The 19,732-nt window shown below is 40.7% G+C and overlaps 1 protein-coding gene across 2 annotated transcripts; it reads left to right on the plus strand.

The window, feature by feature from the left end:
* The first annotated feature begins 1,639 nt into the window (after positions 1–1,639).
* On the plus strand, positions 1,640–15,541 carry LOC106112320 (C-type lectin domain family 5 member A-like). 2 transcript variants are annotated; one of them, XM_013297020.3, is made up of 7 exons: positions 1,640–1,871; positions 3,701–3,769; positions 4,814–4,903; positions 10,777–10,842; positions 11,745–11,887; positions 12,588–12,694; positions 13,401–15,541. In XM_013297020.3, exons 1-7 carry the CDS (start codon positions 1,655–1,657, stop codon positions 13,540–13,542), a joined length of 834 nt encoding a protein of 277 aa, XP_013152474.2. In that variant the 5' UTR covers positions 1,640–1,654; the 3' UTR covers positions 13,543–15,541. The 2 variants fall into 2 exon arrangements, with proteins under 2 accessions (XP_013152474.2, XP_055665375.1); XM_055809400.1 differs by lacking the exon at positions 4,814–4,903.
* The last annotated feature ends 4,191 nt before the right edge of the window (positions 15,542–19,732 follow it).

Genomic DNA, 19,732 nt, shown 5'->3' on the forward strand with positions numbered 1-19,732 from the left:
ATTGAAGAGCCTTCACATCCTTCTTAAATTGTGGGGCCCTGGGCTGGTTTTGGCTGGGGTAGAGTTAATTTTCTTCATAGCAGCTAGTATGAGGCTGCGTTTTGGATTTGTGCTGAAAACAGTGTTGCTAACACAGGGATGTTTTAGTTATGGCTGAGCTGTGCTTGCACAGAGCCGAGGGCTTTTCTGCTTCTCACCCCACTCCAGCAGCGACCAGGCTGGGTGTGCACAAGGAGCTGGGAGGGGACACAGATGGGACAGTTGACCCCAACTGGCCAAAGGGATACCCCATACCACAGGATGTCATGCTCAGCATATAAAGCTGGAGGAAGGAGGAGGTACGGGGGGACATTCAGAGTGATGGCATTTATCTTCCCACATAATCGTTACTGGTGATGGAGCCTGGCTTTCCTGGAGATGGCTGAACACTTGCATGCCCACGGGAAGGGGTGCATGAATTCCTTAGTTTGCTTTGCTTGCGTGTGTGGCTTTTGCTTTACCTATTAAACTGTCTTGACTTCTACCCACAAGTTTTCTCGCTTTTACCTTTCCCATTCTCTCCAGCATTCCCTCCTGGGATGAGTGAGTGGAGCTGTGGTGATTAGTTGCCAGCTGGGGTTAAACCAGGACAGGTCCTGAATGGCACACAGCGCTCAAGGGGAGGCTGACCTGGATAGTAACCTCTCTTGATCAGCTGGTTATGTTGTGTTTGACGTACCTCAAGATGTGGTTTGCCCCCTTGACTGCCAAGACATGCTGCTGACTTACGCTGAGCCTGCCGTCAACCAGCAGACCAGTCTGGGTGATCAGGCTTCTCCTGGCAGGTTACACCTGCTGTCAGTGCAAAAACTAAATCCGGCATTTTGAATTAGTAAATGCTGCTATGAGCTAGCATATTTCCTCCAACAATGATTCACAGCACAATATCCACATAGCTTCCGCCTCCTGCTCTATGAAAGCATTAGTCATGCAGGAATTGAAAACCTAGAAAGCCTGGGGCTTGTCTTGTTTAGACTAACCTATTCGAGTTGTTGCTTTTGCATATTAGGCGCCCCTCACCCTTCCCAAAACAGGCCGGGCCAATCTCACTTTATGAATCCCCATTTGCCATCAGAAGTTACTCACAGAGGGGAAGAACATGTTTCTGAGCTGCTCAAAACCCATGTTCCTCAGGACACAGCAAGTCAGCTTGGTTCTGGTTTAGAAGAGCTGCAGACACACCAGCAAGCCCCGAGGTGTGGCAGGGTCCTGTGTCAGCAGCGTTGAGTGCACTTCTGTATGGATCAGAGGCAAATGTATCATGATTTCACACACCTGCTTTTGAAAGCCCTGCCTTCTGGACTCCACAGGGATGCTCCCCGTGATGTGCTGTGGGTCCACCCTGAAAGCTTCGCTCTGCTTCCTGGGGCTGATTTCCAAATGTCTGTACTCTTCTTCTTTCCATTGCATTTAAGAAATCTGGTCTTTTCGAAGTACAAAGGGCTGGGGGAGGGGGAGGGGGACAGGAGAGGGGCAGGGTGTCAAGATTTTGAAACTCAAAATACTACTGACGCTAGAAAAACCTCCTGACAAAGGTGACTACATCAAGGTTACACCCTTGCACTTAACACACTACTATAAAAAAAACAATCAGCATTAGGCTTCCCTTCTCACTATGGGTTTGTATAAGACCGAAAGAGGAAAGAACTTTCTGCTGAAGGTTAGAGGGGAAGGAGCTCTGTGTCATCGTCAGTCCAGAGTAGATTTTAAAAACAGCAGTGAGAGAAAGACAGGAGAAGGGGGAGCAAGAATGTCAGAAAATCTCCTTTACGCTGACTTGAATTTGACTGAACCAACCAGGCCCAGTCTATATAAGGTCACTGACGTCCAAGGTGAGTCGATTGATCTCCACTGAGCTTTCTTTGTATTCTTCAGCCTCTGTCACATGTATTTGAAAGATCACCGAAGCCCTGAAGAGGAAAATGAAATGTGAGGGGCAGTGCTGTGAAAAATGCGCAGATGGGGTGTTCATGTAGGTTTTTTACCAAGAAAAGGGGATTGTTATAAGGTCTACTTTTCATTCGATAAGGTGCAAGTGTGAGGGAGAGTTTCTTCTGTAAAATTAAGGGTAGTTTCTATCAATTTAGGAGATCATTCCACACCTGAACATCAACTGGTCCTGAACCAGTCATGTTCTCATGCAGCAGACTGATGCCTGCAGCAAACCAACCAGGAGATCCAGTGCCTGACATTTCTGTTGTTTGAAGCAGTCTCATGCGTAGCCCGTTTGTGTTTGCTGAGCGTAGTAGGCATTGCTTTGGGTTTTCTTCCTACTGGCTTGTATAGCCTGTACAAACTACCTATTTAAGAAATTAAGCATAAAATGTTTCATGGACAGTTTTAGTTTGATTTAGTATAAATGACTGCAAAATTCTAAAGTAAAATTTCCTTTCTTTAATGGACTGAGAATCATTGCATAAACTTTTGCGCTGGTATTGCTACATCACTTAAAATTGCATCATAAAATAACAGACTTCATACACTTTGTCTCTGTATTTCATATTCTTTTTTCTTCCCTTTCTTTTTAACCTTACTACCTCTTCAACAGAAACAGTAATTTCTATTTCTTTGCATCCTATTCTTGTCTTTTGCATAAAGTGTGATCCCTGGGCATCTATTTTCAGAAGGCTGGAGTTTCTAATGCCCCAAGAAACATTGTTTCTATCACCTCTTTTGACAGATTACTTCATGGCTAAATTGACAGGCACCCACAACAGATGTCAACTGATTAAAGGTTCCATTTTCCTTCTAATTTAATCCATGTACTCCAGCTTGCAGGTTTTAGTTTTAATAATATTCCTACATTCCTCTATTTGTGCCTTTCTGGAAAACCCCTATCAACTCTTCTATATGTTCACTTAATTTATGCACAGTATTTCCCATTGATTACACATATCTTACAGAAAAGAGCTCAAACACTGACTTCTGTCTTGGTTTTTTCCTTGAGTTTGCTATTTTCTCTTTGATAGTGGATTCCCTAGATTAAATGCAGTGTTCACAAAGGAATGAAATTAATTCCATAAGCCAGAAGAATGCACTTAAACTCATAGAAGACATTAACTCTGTATGGTGGTAAAAACAAAGGGGCTCAGTGCTGTGTATCAGGATGACTTTGAATGTTTTATAAAACTGCAACATCGTATTTCTTACTTTCTACCCCTTTTTTATGTGTCCTTGCCCTTCCTTTCTTCCCCGCGTTTTCTTCCATGTTCATTTGTATTTATTATCTCCAGATGTTAGAATAGTTTTCAGTTTTCTCATCATGTTATCATTAGCTAGTAACTTCTTCAAATTTAGCATGATCTGCAGTTTTCAGGATTGCTTTGATGTTGCAGCCTTTCTCTGCACTGACATATGGATATGGACTGAATAAATCAAACAACTTTACACATTTCTCATCATTTTTGTTTAGGTTTAAAACGCATATGCCCATGCCCATGCCTCCTCTGTTATTCTCTGCACTGAAGAGAAACAAGGTCTGTTTCTGCCTACAGCAAGTCCTTTAAGGTGTGAATGCGATGGAAAAAAATATTATTTGGACATGGTTAAACACTGTAACATAAATCAGTTGCTGTCATGTATTTAGCATTTCAGTCATTTTTGTTCCATTTAAGTTGTTTCTCAGCTTTCTCTGTTCTCTGTTATTTTTGTCTGGTTTTAGGTTCTACATATGCAGAAGTGAAAGTGCAATCCCTAGACACGAATGCTGTAGCTAGCTACACATCATCTGGTGAGTTTTCAGCTGTCTGCTTAAACTGATATGAATTTAAACAATGAGAGCACAGAAGACCGTTCCTTATTACCCAAAAATGCAGTGATATAAAACTGCAGGAAGAGCGATGATACAGTTCTCAGCTTCATAGCCAGTGCAGGGGGCCGTTGGCATGTTGCATTATATACAGCTAAAACACTTTGGCTTCACTGGTATAGGAACACAAGGATATTTTGGGCCAGATCATCAAACCACCTAGCCCAGCCTCCTGTCTCCAAGTGCAGGCATAAGTGAACAAGTAGAGATGAATAAAAAGAGGGTAGGCATGTACGATACCTTCCCATAATGCTCCATGTGTATGCATCTACACAGGGACTTACTGAGACAAATGTGTTTCTATTCACGTATCCTCAGTGGATTTCTCTTCTACAAAGTTGCCCAACCTCCCTTTGGCTCTACACACAGCACACACCCTTCCCTGAACCTTTTCCTATATGCTTTTTGAAATAGGGGTAGTAGAACTGAATGCGTCATTGAAGGTAGAAGGGAATCATGGATATAGAAAACCACGTGGCAGAAAAAAATCCATTATTTTTGTTCATTTTCCTTCTGAATAATTCCTAACATAGAGTCTTCATTCCAGGAGATATTCAAAACCTGACTGTGCATGGTCCTGGACAACCTGCTTTAGCTGACACTGCTTGAGCGGGGGAGTTGGACAAAGTGATCTGAAAAGGTTGCTTCCATCCTAAATGATTCTGTGACTGTATGGTCAGAACAGCAGACCAAAGTTTGCAGATGTCCTCTAGAACTTTTTTAAATTTTTAGTTTTAATTCACATTAGATCCGTTACTTTCTAGTCCCTGGGTACAAAGATAGCTTTAAGAATGGGATTACAAAACAGCATTAGTAACCCAGCTATCTCACACTTAATGTCTCTTAAAATTTGACAGTATATCCATTTTTTCATTTGGGCCATATGTCTTCCAGTTCTTGAATGAAGATGAAGTGTTCCTTTTCCAGCTGTTCCCCTAATCTTTATTTTTTTCCACCTATCTGTAGGTAAAAGACGTTGCTCCAGAACATGTGTTGCTGTATTGGTTGCTGTGGTAATCCTCCTACTGGTCTTAGTGGTGTGTCTGGTGCTCATTTGTAAGTACTGCTGAAAATGTAATAACTGCAATTAATTTGTGACTCTCACCCACTCACTGAGACCTAAGTCATGACATCCCAACCCAGTAACAACAGAAAGCTAGTTTGTAGGCACAGGACAGGAGTTTTCAGCCAACCATGGGTGTAAGAGGAAATCCATAAAAGAGTCAAATGGCCTGAAAGTTTAAAATTCCAAAAGAAAAAAAAAAAAAAGCCAAAACCAATTAAAAGACTGAGTGTTCAAATAATAAATAATTCATTATACAAATATTTTTAAGAAACAAGACAAGATTAGATAATGCTACTATGATTGCTATGCATGAGAATATTCCAAGGTGATGATTTTGTATCATGTCACCAAGATGTCTATAACACCAAAACTTATATTCATATATTTTTCAAATAAATATGCAAAAAAGCTCATTTGAAAGACGTAGCTAAGACACAACTTAAAGGAATTTGTTTGCACATTACTCAGACAAAAGCCTGGTACTAGGCTTCTCTGCATATATATCACTGAGTTCATAACAGTCTTTGAACTACATTAAAAGGTATTTTTTTAGAAAGAAAGCATTCTTATCTCCATTAGACTAAAACAGATTTTATTAGAGCCGTGTGGTACTTCCCCTCGAATATTTTCAAGGTATCATTTTTAAATTTTGGATGTGGTTGCGTGTTTCTTTTCATCCTCTGACAGCTGAACAAGCTTAAGAGGTTTCCACAATCGATCACTCTCAAGTCCCAGAGTTTGCCAGCTATGCAGAGATGCACACGGAGAAGCTCTTTGTGAAAACAGACCAAAACCTTTGATCCACAGAACTTAAAAAATAGGGTTGTGGGAAGTAATTGATGGTATTTTTCAAGGCAAAGAGTAAAGGACAGATGTCTGATAGTCCTCTGACCTTTATAAAATGTAAAATACCACAGGAAGGGTAAAATTAAGAAAAGAAAACCAAAAAACCCAGAACAACACAACATAACAAGGTGAAATTACCAGCATTTAATAGAGCAGGAGTCAAATGAGGAGTCATAGACTTTGATTCAGGTCTGGCTTCAGTTATTGTTATTTTGTTGGGTTCAGTACTGCCTCAGTGAACTGAAAATATACTCCTAAGAAACTTGAGATCTAGATCAAACTTGAGAAACTCAATTAATTTATTATTTCAATAGCGTACAGTTCTCACTTGTACTCAAAATGAAAACTTTTACCATTTTGACTGTTTTATTTCTAAGTTTTAATTTTACATGTGTTTTCCATACAATCTTGTTTTGCCAAATAAACCATTGCTGACAAACAGCTTGTTTAAATGAACTAAAGTGTCACCTTTCGATATCACTCCATCATACAAGAGCTCAGCAGGCCAGAAGGCATTTTCCATTTCTGTTCATAAAAATGACAACAATTTTACTCAGTGGAACCTGATCAGAAATGTTTAAGATTTTTATAGTAGTGTTATTTTCTTTTTTCTTGAGAGAAAATTTATCGTTAGTAATTGAAAAAATGGCCCTGCAGTTCATGAGATCCTCTTCCAAGAACAGGCAGGTCTGACTTTGTTTCAAATGCTCCTTCATATGAATTTTTCTCTTTTCTTAAACCAGGAGCTGATATCCAGCCTCAAGATACCACATATAAATGCATATATGCATGAAAAACATAAAATTTCAAACTGATTTTTCTGTTTTATTTTTTCTTGTTGCTCTAGGGATTCAGTAAAAGGCAAAGAAAGCCTTGATGTTCCAAATTAGCATACGACTTAAGCACAAGAAAATTCAGTGTTAAGTTGCTCCAATTAGTAAATAACACATTACTGCTTTGTTAGGTTTCAGGGCCTTTGAAACATTTTCAGTAATGCTGCTGTCTGAATCTCTCAGACAGATTTCAGACTTCAAGGCGGCAATATTCCAGGAGAAAATATTGACCTACCATTTATGTCTTGCAAATTATTTCCATCCAGTAGGAGAATCAGTAGAATGGTGTTTATTTTTGTAATGCATATCTATCAGTATGCATTAATTTCTAATTTTTCACAGATATAAATACTTTTAAGTGATGTTAGGTAGTTTTAGTACCAGTATTTGGTACTATTATATACTAAGGACTGCAGGGTATCTTTACAAGCAGTACTTCAAGCTTCTACCCACAGGCTCAGGCTATATGCAAAACTTCTTCAGCTTCTAAAATTAAATGGTTCTGTTGTTCCTCCATATCATGTTTTTGAGAACTTCCTGAAGACTAAAATCATTTCTCTCTCTTCCAGACTTGCGGTTGCTTCTTGAACTTCTCGGTCTTCAGCTTTAACTTCATAATTTCCACTATGATTATCTGTTTTAATATTCTATAAAATATAATGCAGACTTTATAATGAGTATCTCTGCATACAGCTTTGGATGTAATTCTATACACCAGAGCTTTAAGAACGTTTGTATTCCAATGTTCAGACATACATCTTGGTTGGTTGGTTGTGGGGTTTTTTTATAATGACATCTAAGACTCATATTCTCTTACACAAGTGTATTGGAAGCTAATCCCTAAAAGGAACAGGGTAAATAATATAGTCTCTGCAAAATTAGACATTTATTGATCAGCTTTGATCTTTGAATTGTAAATGTAAAAACTGTGATATACATTGCCAGCATCTGATTTTAGGTGCTACAGTGCAACTTTTTTTCTCACAGTTCCAAAAGTCTAGTTCTTGTCTGCTGTCAGGAAAGAAATGTAGATCAGTAGGACTTCCTAGGCACTGTGGTTTCAAAGTCTGTAGTGGCTTTTACAATTCATACTTCAGCAATTTGTAAAAGGGCAGTTTGACAGCTGTTTTGCACCAGGAGATGCCAGCTCATTACGATCCCAGCAAAACAAAAAAGGCAATCATGCAGGCTCTGTGAGGTATTATTTAAAATATTATTTATTAGAGCTAATGCTATAAAGAAAGAAAGGACAGTATAGAAAAATCCTAGGTCCCTTCAGGTGCTGGAAACCCTGTGCAAAATTACAAAACAGAGGAACTGGGCCCAGTAACTGTTTTCTGGGAAAGCAAGTATTACCAATCATGTCCCAAAACAATACCGTTATTTCATACTTACTTCCTTTCATCACTCACTGTCTGGGTCTAGGCTTACAGAAGGAACTGATTAATCCTTTGTATTAAAACTGGGATACAGTTATATCACTGCTCACTTTGGAGTCTGGTGGTCCCTGAAATCCTTCTGGATATTTTTGGCATTAGGTTTCTGAAACCTTGATGGCTTATAGATAAAACTGAAACAAGATATGTGCAGAGAAGCGATACGTTGTATAAGACAAGCATATATTTGTCAATTATTTCAACGTCAAATATTGCACTGAATCATTTAATAGCATAATTGAGGGGATATTTCAGCCATTAGGGGTATTTGTAGTTACCAGCCAAAAAAAAATAATTTCTGTATTCTCTTTATGATCGTCATAGGGCTAAAAGTTGCTTCATTTTGACTATGAAGACTGTGAGATGGAGTTGGTAGAAAAAGTCCCCACGTTAGAGGCTGGTCAGTTTTGTTTCTTACAACAGGCAAAAGCGTGCCTAGTGAAATGTATTCCCTTTCCTGAAAACCTTTGTTTTGCCAGTATTCTTTGTTTCTTGAGGAAATAATTAACTTCTGCAGCATTCTCTGAAAACTGAGCAAGGTATTCAATCAGGGCACAAATGCTCCTCAGGATTTTTGTCAATAACAATTTGGCTACAGAAAACATATTGGAAGAAGATATGCTACATTTATGATAAATTAACCTGTTTTCACCAGAGATGGGTACAAGGCAAAAATGGATTCTCTGTAACAGGTGCTCATCTCTCAAACAATAGTTACCTCTTGTCAGCATAGTTATGACTATACTCTGGTGGGCTGAACGCCTTCCAAGGTGTCATTCCTACTGAACTACAGGGCCTTGCACCTGTAAGGATGCATAAGTACTCAGGAAATGGTTCTACGCCAAGGAAAGTAAGAGCTCATGATTGTCACTTTCCTCGTTGATAGTTACAGTTTGGATGCTTTGGGTTAGTAATCCATCCTTTCACTACCAGTTTTCAATGTCTACAACAGGTTAGGTGTCACCTAATCTAACTGCCGCTCCACTTCTTTTACCTCATCTTATTTTTGAGTTTGCTTCTTGTAAACAAAGCTCTTCCTTTAGTGTTCTGCTTCTATTATCATTTGCCTTTAGTATGAAGCCTTCAGCAATGTCAGTTCTTTCATGCTCCATGCCATTCTGGTACGAGTTTCTTAGATCTTTCTTTCATTCAATCTTTTTTCTCATTTTGTATATTTCTTAAAAGGAATTTATCAATTTGGGTTTCAAGTATAAGAATTCTACCCCTACAATTTTTACTTTAATGTTAATTTACTGTTACTATTCATCCCTTCATTGTTAAATTCCAAATAACCTCAAAAATGTCTCCTTAAACTTTGTTATAGACAATTTAGTAACTCTTACTCAGTTGAACTAATAATAGTCACGGCATGGGCAATTGTGTCTTTAAAGCTGAGGCTTCCTAAGCAGAGAAGCTGGGAGAATATCAAGATTTTATTACTGCTACACAGAGACAGTTGGAACAACTTAATCCTCCTTTTGCCTGTTAACTGTGAGTGATCCCTGAACTCCCTATTTTCAACAGGATCAACTGATAAAACCAAAGCCCTGAGATGACACGAAAAATACATAAAAAACACATGAGCTTCTCTAGTAAACTAAGCATAAATTTAATTCATCTGAGGCCTCAGCTACTCTTCACCTTCTCGAAACTCTTTTTTTCCTTTTTCTCTGTGATAAATTCATGCAGTCTGGCTTGTCATCAGATAATAAATGCAAATTTGTAAGCCTCCTTCCACAGTCACTTTTTCTGGGAGTCTGAAGCCTCCTGTGGAGCACAAATCCCTCACAACCACTGTGTCAGAAGAGGAAAATCAAGGCTATTTCAGCCTGGCTATCTGCTTCAGTCTTATGAGGAGCAGCTGAGGGAGCTGGGGTTGTTCAGCCTGGAGAGGAGAAGGCTCAGGGGGGACCTTATCACTCTCTACAACTACCTGAAGGGAGGCTGCAGGCAGGTGGGGGTTGGTCTCTTCTCCCAGATAACAAGCGACAGGACAAGAAAAAACAGCCTCAAGTTGCACCAGGGGAGGTTTAGATTGGATATTAGGAAAAAAAAATCACTGAAAGGGTGGTCAAGCATTGGAACAGGTTGCCCAGGGATGTGGTGGAATCGCCATCCCTGGAGGTGTTTAAAAAACATGTAGATGTGGTGCTTAGTGACATGGTTTAGTGGTGGACTTGGCAGTTCTGGCTTAACAGTTGGACTCGATGATTTTAAAGGTCTTTTTCAACATAAATGAATCTATGATTCTATGATTCTATAAGTTAAAACCTAAAGTGAACACTGTTGTCTTATTTTGGTCTGGGACTGTTGGACTAGCTTCCAGCTGAGGCACAGGTGTGTTCTGCCTGAATACATCACCCCCGTTGTTTGGGTTGTAGAAGCAGACCGTGACCGCAGCTCCAGCCTGTGTGGGAGCATGCTTATCCAAGGACAGACTGGCTCGAGCACTGAGCTCTTCAAAATGGCTCTTATTTCTTATTGCTGTAGTTAAATGTATGCTGTACACCACACTTACCACCACTCTGAAAATGTGTGGAACATTTTTTGCTAAGTTTCAGATTTAGGCTATTTGGAAAACTTCTCCGTAGTATGGTACTACATTTGGGGTTTTTTTTTTCAATGGAGAGGCAAAAAGGTGAGGAGCAGAGTTTCTGTGTGGGGTGACAGTGGAGGTCTAGGAGAGCTCTGACAGTGTGTGGCAAAATGGTCAGCCATCCAAAGCAGAAATTGTATTCTTATTTCCAGACTATCCAACTGTGAGCAGCCCACATAACTCAAAATTATCCTCCGCCACCGCTGGAGAGGCACTAGGTAGGTAACTGTCATTCAAAAGACATTTTCCAGAAGCCTGTTACATTGCCTTTTGGGGATGGGGGGTGGAGTAACTAGATTTTGCTCAGAAGGAAAAAAAAAAACCAAACCAAAAAAAAAAAAAATCTGACATCTCAGGAATAAATAGCTTTACCCTGAACACTCATAGGAGGAGCTCTCAAAGCCAGAGACATTTCACATACTCATCTTCTTTAAAAGTAGTGCTTGGTCAGCACTGCCTTACAGTTTCAGAGGGAAGAACTCTCTCATGCTGGTGCAGAGGAGCCTGTGGCGGGTGAACAGACATGAATATAACAAGCCCTTTGGTATCACGGCATTGTAGTGAGTGTGACGGATCAATGTGCATGTGCTGCTTTCCAAATACCCCTCCGTTCTCAGCATTTTAACCAAATGTAATTCCCTTTTGCTGTTTAGGAGCTGCTGAATAACCGACTAAACTGTATCGCACAGTCCCTGTCTCCCTGACTCATGTCATCCTCCCCAGTTCCCATTCTCTGTTCCACCCAGCACCCTGCCTGGCAATGGAGAGAAACGTTCTTTCTCTCAGTAGCATCACTACTGCCACATTGGGTAGCAGGCAAATAAGACTTTTGAAAACTGAATGCTTTTTGTCTTGAGTTTCTCTTCATCATCTGAGCAAAGATTCAAAAAGCTGGATAACATTATCTGTGATTCTACTTCTCTGACTCATGCCTGGTGACTCTTGGGCTGATATTAGCTACAGAGACTGGCAGGGAACCCTGGTGGTCTGGTGAAAATTATAAGCAGGACCACACAGGTACTTTTCTGGTTGTAACTTACTCTCTTAACTTTCTTTTGTAATGGGATCCTTTTGTTAGTGGGAACATGGATTTTTCCACATCTGTTCTTTCCTCATGCAGGCTGCCCCCACCCCTGGGAAAAAAATGGGAAAAAATGCTACTTCTTTTCTCAGGAGTTGAAAAAAAATGATTGGAATGCCTCCCGTAAAGAATGTACTGACATGGGTTCAGACCTGGTGATCATTGAGAACAAGGAAGAACTGGTGAGATCTAAATTCATGGGGCTGCTTCTTGGGTGGCTTGACCTGTATGCCAAAAGGCTGATGGGTTACACTTGTGTCTTCTCATGTTACATGTCTTTGGGTGTCTATAGTCTACCTCTAGCCATATACACCAAGCACCTCTGTATGGTAGCAAACACCTTCACAGGAAGATGCATCTTGGTGGTTGAAGTCTTATATCTGGAAGCTTCTCTCCCCAAGCATGCTCCCATGGGAAGAAGAAAACTCTGCCTAGCTGACTTATAGTTTAAAGAGATTTAGCATGCAAACCAAGACCAAGCAAGTCAAACAGACACTCATTTGTGAGAGCTATTGCTTTGACAAAAACTGAAAAGGCTTTCCCATCACAATCAGAAAAGAAAAGTGTCTCCAGGTATCAAGTCACACCTGGCTAACTACAATGTATAGCTTTAATGGTGCTCCATTAAATATATAATTAAACATTTAAAAAAATTAATTATTAATTAATAAATTAATTAAATGTACAATTAAATGTATAGCATTTAATTTATATTCTATTCCTACTGAGACTCAGGAAGAGAGAGGAGATTAAATGAAAATGGAAAAATTCAGCTTCTGAAGCTGTGGAAAGAGATGCACATTGTACTTACTATGTTGGCTTTCTGCGTGGCTCTGGTGAAGGAAATGTAATTTTAACGTATTATCATGGTTTCCTTTCTAGGATTATCTTGCTTCACAATCAACAGGTCACTACTACTTGCTTGGTCTCAAACGCAGTAAGAACGAGAAGTGGAAGTGGATTAACGATGTGGAACATAGCAAAGACATGTAAGCTTATTCTGGCAAGTCACTGTGCTGCAACGTCCAGAAATAGTGGGGAAAAAACCCAAACCAATAGAGCCAGCAACAGGGCGTACGAGCAAGGTCAGGGACTGCAATTTCTAGCAACCTTATTCCTTGAGATTCAGATGCTTCAGCACATCCCTGTGACAAGTCAAAGGGAGCTTGTAAGTCACATGGGAACACAGGCGTGTCACATCAGGATGGCAAGGGAGGACACCGCTGTGGTTCTGGTGGGGAAGGAGGAATCTGACCAGATGGAGTTCAGTGGGGAAGGGAAGGATATACCAGGCAGGAACAAGGGAGAGTGTATTGGTGTCAGCACCATGGAATGGAGGCTACCAAACAAGAGGAAGGTCTCTGGATGGGAAAGCATAGCCTATATGCTTCTGTTGAGGTCTAGGGAAGCCAATTAAAAGGGGGGTGGGGTGGGGTGGGGGAGACTCCAACAAGGCCACTGTTGAAAAGTTTAGTATGAAAAGCAATAGAGACCACCAAAGGCTGAAAAAGAGAGTGATGACGATGGCTCAACTGGACAGCAAATGGTCAAATAAACAACACTAATTCCACTGACAATAATGAAGCTTAGCAGCAAGGCCAGGTGCCGCTTTGCCTTTCGTGGACGTGATACTGACTGCATTGCATTCAGCTAGGTGAGGAATGAAACTAAATCCAACTTTCTTTCCCTGTTCAGGTTTAATATAGGAGGAGACGTAAATTATTGCTGCGCTGTCATTGGGCATGGCAAAGTAGAAACTGCATCTTGCTATGGATCCTCAACAACACAAAATATGTGTGAAAAAGCTGCAAATATTACAGAAAGGCAGGAGAAGTAAAAACAAGAGGTCCAGGCAAGAATGTCACCCCCAGCTTCCTGTAGGAATGACAAATATGATTTGTCTTATTTATCTTTAGCTGTCTAGTCAAAGGGACTCCTGCAGGCTCCCTCTGGACACCTTGCCAAGGTTAGCACATCCTTTCCCAAGATGGGTGTCTGAGACAGAATGGATCCCCCTCTAAAAGAGCCTGGATTTTCACACATTAAGAGTCTGGATGACTTACTCATACCAGATAACTGACTTTCAGGCAGCCACTGCTAGGTGATACAAGTCCAGTCTTGGTGATAGATGTGATCAAAACCAGATCCTATGTCTCATAGATACATGAATATATACCCATATGTTCAAATCTCTGTGCACAAGGAGACATTTCAAAGCCTTGCCATGCACTGGGCATCCCTGCAGCCACAGTGAAGGTTAACACATATTTATATTTTGTAGAAATATAAATAGAAAACTGTAGAAAATTGCAATCGCTCTCATTGCCATGTGTCATAGATAGGATTAACAGGACAAAGTAAAATGTGTGTGTGTATAAATCTTACTCTGTAAAAGATTGTCTCTGTTAAAAAAGCACACTGAACACCAGACTCTGGAGGGCTAAAATGTAATTGACCAAAAGGGAAATAGTCCTACACCACAGCTCTGTGCATGAAGTCACCACTAGTCCTGTGCAGGTCAGGGAAAATATATTAGATTTAGACTTGGCCCTCCTGGGGAAGGGCACAGTATAAAAAGCAATAGAGACCACCAAAGGCTGAAAAAGAGAGTGATAACGATGGCTCAACTGGACAGCAAATGGTCAAATAAAAACCACAGTTACCTGTGAAGAAGCTGGTGAGAAGTATGAGAGCGACCTACAGAGAATGACAACCAGCAGACTGTGTTTCTTGGACAACGATCAAAGAAGAAAATCATGCATGAAGATTTTCGTCTCCAGAAAAGTTAGAACTAACACCAGAAACAGGTGGCACTGGTAGAGCAGAGATGTGACCTGCAAACAGTGTATACTACCAAAGCTCTTCCAATGTGTTTCAGCAGCTCTTGGGACCTGGGGGCTTTGTGACTCTGAGGATTATCATTCTTACCATCTCCTCTGAGGCAGAATAATTCCTACTTAAAATGGTGCCAGTCATGGCTCTCTCCTTCATCTGCAGGATGGAGAAAGCTCTGTGGATTTCTTGATGAAGTGACAGTGATGACATGCTTTCTCATTCGGGAAAAAATGAAAGTTTTTGCTTACTCAAACATCTTATACTCAAAATGTTGTGGTCAAGGGAAGAGAAAATGGAACCATATGGGAAAAATTCTCTCATTCTGACTTGAAAGCACATTTTTATGTCCCTCAAACAAGCAATACTCCCCACTGGCTCATTCGTCAAGACTTGAAACATATTTGTAGTTCCCTCACTGACTTTTAATCACCAAGAACAAGGGAAGAATGTGTAGTTGTAAGAGGATAACGGCAGTGGCTGAAATCAGAATATAAACTGTTACTTCAGAAAGAAGCTGTGCTGGAGGGGCTGGCTATCTGTTCATACTCAGTTTGCTGGAGGGGGTGAGAGAGTGCTCTATATGTTGTTACGGAGCACTGCCCTTTTATTTTCATATTCCAGCTGCTGCCCAGTGATCAGGTGTCCCCTACTGAAGGTGAGGGGCAGGGAAATGTCTCTTCCCTCAGAGCCGCTGGACCTAGGGGGAGTTTGGAGTCTTCAGCAAGCAGCGGATCCAAGCAGCTGGGCATCAGAGATGACAGCAAAGGGGAAGCTGCCCTAGGGCCACTGTGGAACTACATGAAGTCCATCAAACCCAGAAAGCCACAGAAAGTCACAGGGCTCAAGAGCACACACTGCTTACAAGGAAATCCCTAACAAGGGAGGAAGTTCGACTGAAGGTGGTTTATTTACTCTGTCTCTGTGCTTTCTTTGTTGATAAAGTTATCTTTTTCTGGTTTTGTTATCTTAGTTTTTAAATAAACCTTAAGTTTACAGTTTGAGATTCCTTGATTATCTTTTGGCATGCCCACTGCAAGGAAGGGGTGTAACATTCCACACTGATTTGGTCAGGGTCACAACCTGATGCCAAGGACAGGGAATCTCAAACCGATGCAAACTTAACCTCTCAGAACTTCTGTGGCTGGTACCTGCAGAGAAATAGAAGACTGGTTTTAATTTTTTATGCAGTTGGGCAATAGACTGACACTGATTTGGATAGGCCAGGCTGACAGTGCCAACCTCACAGGGCACATCCTAGATGTATGGTAGGCTCCATTATTGACCATTATCAAGAAGAAGCTGGCATTAAGAGACACCTCCAAGAGCTGTTCCTCAGGGCTTGTCCTGTTTTCATAGACCTATATCCCATCGTGTTTCAAGCAAAATGTGGTCTTTAGTGTATTAACTGGGTTACTCCGCTCAGTTACTGGGGCAATGTTCCTCCAGCCTCACTTCCCTAGTTGGTAAGAGTTGTCTCATCCAATTTCAGCTGTGATGCTGCTGACATAAAAGCATGATTTCCACGCAGTTCCCCCCTGCACAGTTTGATTTTAGTTAACCGGAATGATCCCTTAATGAATGTATCAGCAGAGCTAAGTGGCTGAGTACACGCTGAAGAGAAAATGCTTACACATAGACACAAATATACACATTAACCCTCTGAAAACCTTCCTTGGTTAAAACTGTTTGCTGAGTAAGCTCTGCCCATATTCCGTTTTAAGGAGGTGCCATTCTGAAAAGAAGAAAAAGCCAATGTTTCTTTTTCTGCTGGATCAGCTAATAGAAGAGGAGGAGAACCACAGAGAGAGGGAAGGATCATTTCCAGCATAGGAAATGCAAGTTTCATCCATACAGGGATTTGTTGGTTGGTTGGTTGGTTGGAGTTGGTTTTGCTTTTGTTTTTCCTAGTCCTGGTAACTTATGCTTGAGCAAGTTGAGTACATACCAAATCTTTGGAGAGGAAATTACCAGACTCGGTACGCGGGTCTCTAATGAGCATATACAAACTGAGATATAGGGAGGCTGTATTTAGGGGGAAGGGTAATTTCCCTACCAAGTTTCTAATCTCTGTTGGTGGAGGTGCTACTAAGTTCCAGTGAAATGGCTGTATACTTACTTTTAACATGACCAAGAATGTGCTTTTTTTCCTTATATCAGCATTACAAATAACAGAATTATTGATCTGAGACTTAAATGATAGGTGTTACTGTTTGCTCCATCTATAACAAAATAAAAACCCAAACTTTTCTAAAAGTGTCTGTTGATACCGGCTTTGTTTTTAAAAGGCCAGTTTTGCTCTCTCACCTACAACTTTCTTTGTTAGGGGACCCTTCTATATGAACAGAAATTATTGGTGTGGCCCTGACTGGTAGGATTTTCTTACAGACCCTCTTGCTCCTCCTGGTCCTAGACGAGAGTCTGAGCACAAGTGAGTGGGACAAAGGCTTCCTACAATTAAGCCAGCACTTGAACTTCATGTTGCAATTAGTATCGCTATTTGGCCTAGGTGTGATATTTTCTTGATGCAGATTGCTCAGTTGTTATTCCCTAATGTAGCTCTGATGTAAGGCAGCTTATACTTGTAAAGCATATTTTCATTCTTGTGTGAGTTGCAAAGCAGAGTGACTTTACAGTAGCTATGACTGTGTGATTAAAGTTTTAAAGCTTTCAGCACTATAAAGGCCTAAAAATGTGTGAACCTTCTTTCTTGAGCGTTCATCTCAAAAAACAAAAGGCGAAGCTAGGCCTTTATTTGGCTTCTAGAATTTGAGAGTGCTTATGTACATCTATTTATCTTTTTAGAGAACTGGACAACCCCAGAGTATGAAGAAAAAACCCAACAGATTTGAAGTACCATATTTTTGGAAACATACTTTTGTTTTCATTTTTTAATTGGGGCAATCAGCAACGTTCATTAGAAAAAGTAGCCTTATGACAAAAATACTTCAATGAAGTCACCAAAGGGAAATTCAGCTGGAGATTAAGGAAGTTAGGTGCTAATCAGAAACTAAATCAGAAAAACTTATCACTTCTAGTATCACCAAGATGTTAGATTTATCTACTAGAGATGGAGACCATGGAGCTAGAGGTGGAGACTGTGGACAGTTTAAAACTAGCCAAGGTGTTTTTTGAGGTGCCATGTTACTAAACACCTTATTTTTCAAGGCCCAGGGTGCTGTTTTGGACAGAGGCATGAGTTACGGGGTACGTTGCCAACCACTTGCAAGTCATCTCCACCGTGCTAAGCACATAACGCTTGTCTTAGCAGGGTCATGGCAGCAATTCCGGTTGAGAGCATGCTTGTTAGTGCAGAGCGGCTGCTTCAGCAGCCAGCTATTACCGAGAGAGAGAAGGGCAACAGAACTTCATTGCAACTTGAACATTTCCAGTTCCTCATTGCCTGTCCCATTCTTCTCATGAAGTTAAAGGTTCCTGGGAAGGGTGTGTCTTTGGAACCGAATACCAGCATGGTCAACGATACCTAGGAGAGTGTTAATATCTATAAAAACATTCAGATATTAGCAGATGTTTTCAGGGCATTTAACCTTTCCTGTCCAAGAGAAGATAGTGACTGCCCACAGTGTCATGGTGAGCTTGGGAAGAGCTATTGCTGCTCTGCCCTAGGCAAATGATGCACAGTGCTCATCATATTCCCCCCCTGGGACTGTCCCAACCACACACTACTAGGATGTCATCAAGCCACCTCAGCTGTGCCCACACCAGGAAACCACTTGAATTCATTTTATGAACTCCAACTATTGACACTTGCCCACATCCTTGGCCTGATTTGTGCACAGTGCCCGTTCACCCACAGCCACTGCTTCCTTGCAGCGTGGGTTTCTGCACAGAACCTCACATCATCTCAGGGGTTAGAGAAGAGGCACCTCTGGTCTACTCACAGCTCTGTGTGAATCATTGCCTCCTAGCTCCCATAGAGGGATAGTCCCATGTAAGTGGGCTCAGCCATCACAGTTTTTCTTTTTGTTTCAGAAGATACTTTCTAGCCTAGCATGTGAATTCCAGCCATTTCTTGGTTTTAATCCTGCCACAGAAATTAGCAGGCAGTTACCTTCTACATCCTCCTGCCCCAACGCAGTCTCATCTAATAGAAAAAGAGGAAGCCCCAGATGTGAAACTATGCTACGCAAGATAGAATGAAAATGTCCTCAGCCAAAATTAACACCCTTTTGCCACAAATATTTCCCTCTGCAATTTCATTGCCCCCTCTTCTGGTGGCATTTCTTCATCAACAGACCTCCTTACCAGCTAAATGTCCACAATACTTGGCCTGTGCAAAGCTCAATGGAGTACCACGGTCACACAGTAAACGGGACGTACCTTGACAGTATGGCTGGGTTTTTGAAACTCTTCCTCACTGAAAAGGGGCTGTCACATCAAGGTGACAGAGAAAAAAGAAAATTATCGTGCCAGCATAAGATCTGTAATAGATGAAGAACAGAACTTTAATGTGGATACCGGATGTAAAGTTACACTTTCAATGATGATCATGATTGCACAACCTAAGTGACAAGTAATTAAATCTATTTGTTTGAATTGTAGATATTTAAGAAGATTGGGAGGTTGAGGAGTTACACTGCTGTGGCTTTTAAATGAGATGTCATCTAAAATAATTTCAACAAGGATGGCTGTCAGTATATAATAATTAATTGATTTCTTCATACATTCCCATAACTCCTTAAATGAACAGCATAGTGACTCAGTAATGTAGAATTTTACAGACAAGAAGAATGTGTGTGTACACACACACACACACTGGCATTTAATTACTAGGGCAGTGCTCAGCTCCTCTTCTCTGCATACACCAGAGATGTAGATATGGAAGACATTTTACCCCATGCATTGGATATATTTTCTAAACCCAACTGCATCACATTTATTTGTGTTTAATCAAGCCTGTACAGAGTGCTTTGAGTCCTCCATTTTACATTTGTATACTCAGTATCAGGCATTACAGGAGATAAACAATAAATAAGTAGTAAAATACATATATAGGTATGTTGGTAGAGTAGATTAAAAAAGGAGTCTTGTACCAGCTTTGTGAGCATAGCATTCAGTCAAGGGAGCACCATACACCCATTTAAATTGCTTTTGCCTCCTGATTTAGAATGTTTCAAATATCTTACAAGCAATCTACAAATGAGCTTTTCTCCACATGCCACATCTGCATGCTA

This window comes from Falco peregrinus, chromosome 6 (genome assembly GCF_023634155.1).
Source record: "Falco peregrinus isolate bFalPer1 chromosome 6, bFalPer1.pri, whole genome shotgun sequence".
Lineage (NCBI taxonomy): Eukaryota > Metazoa > Chordata > Aves > Falconiformes > Falconidae > Falco > Falco peregrinus.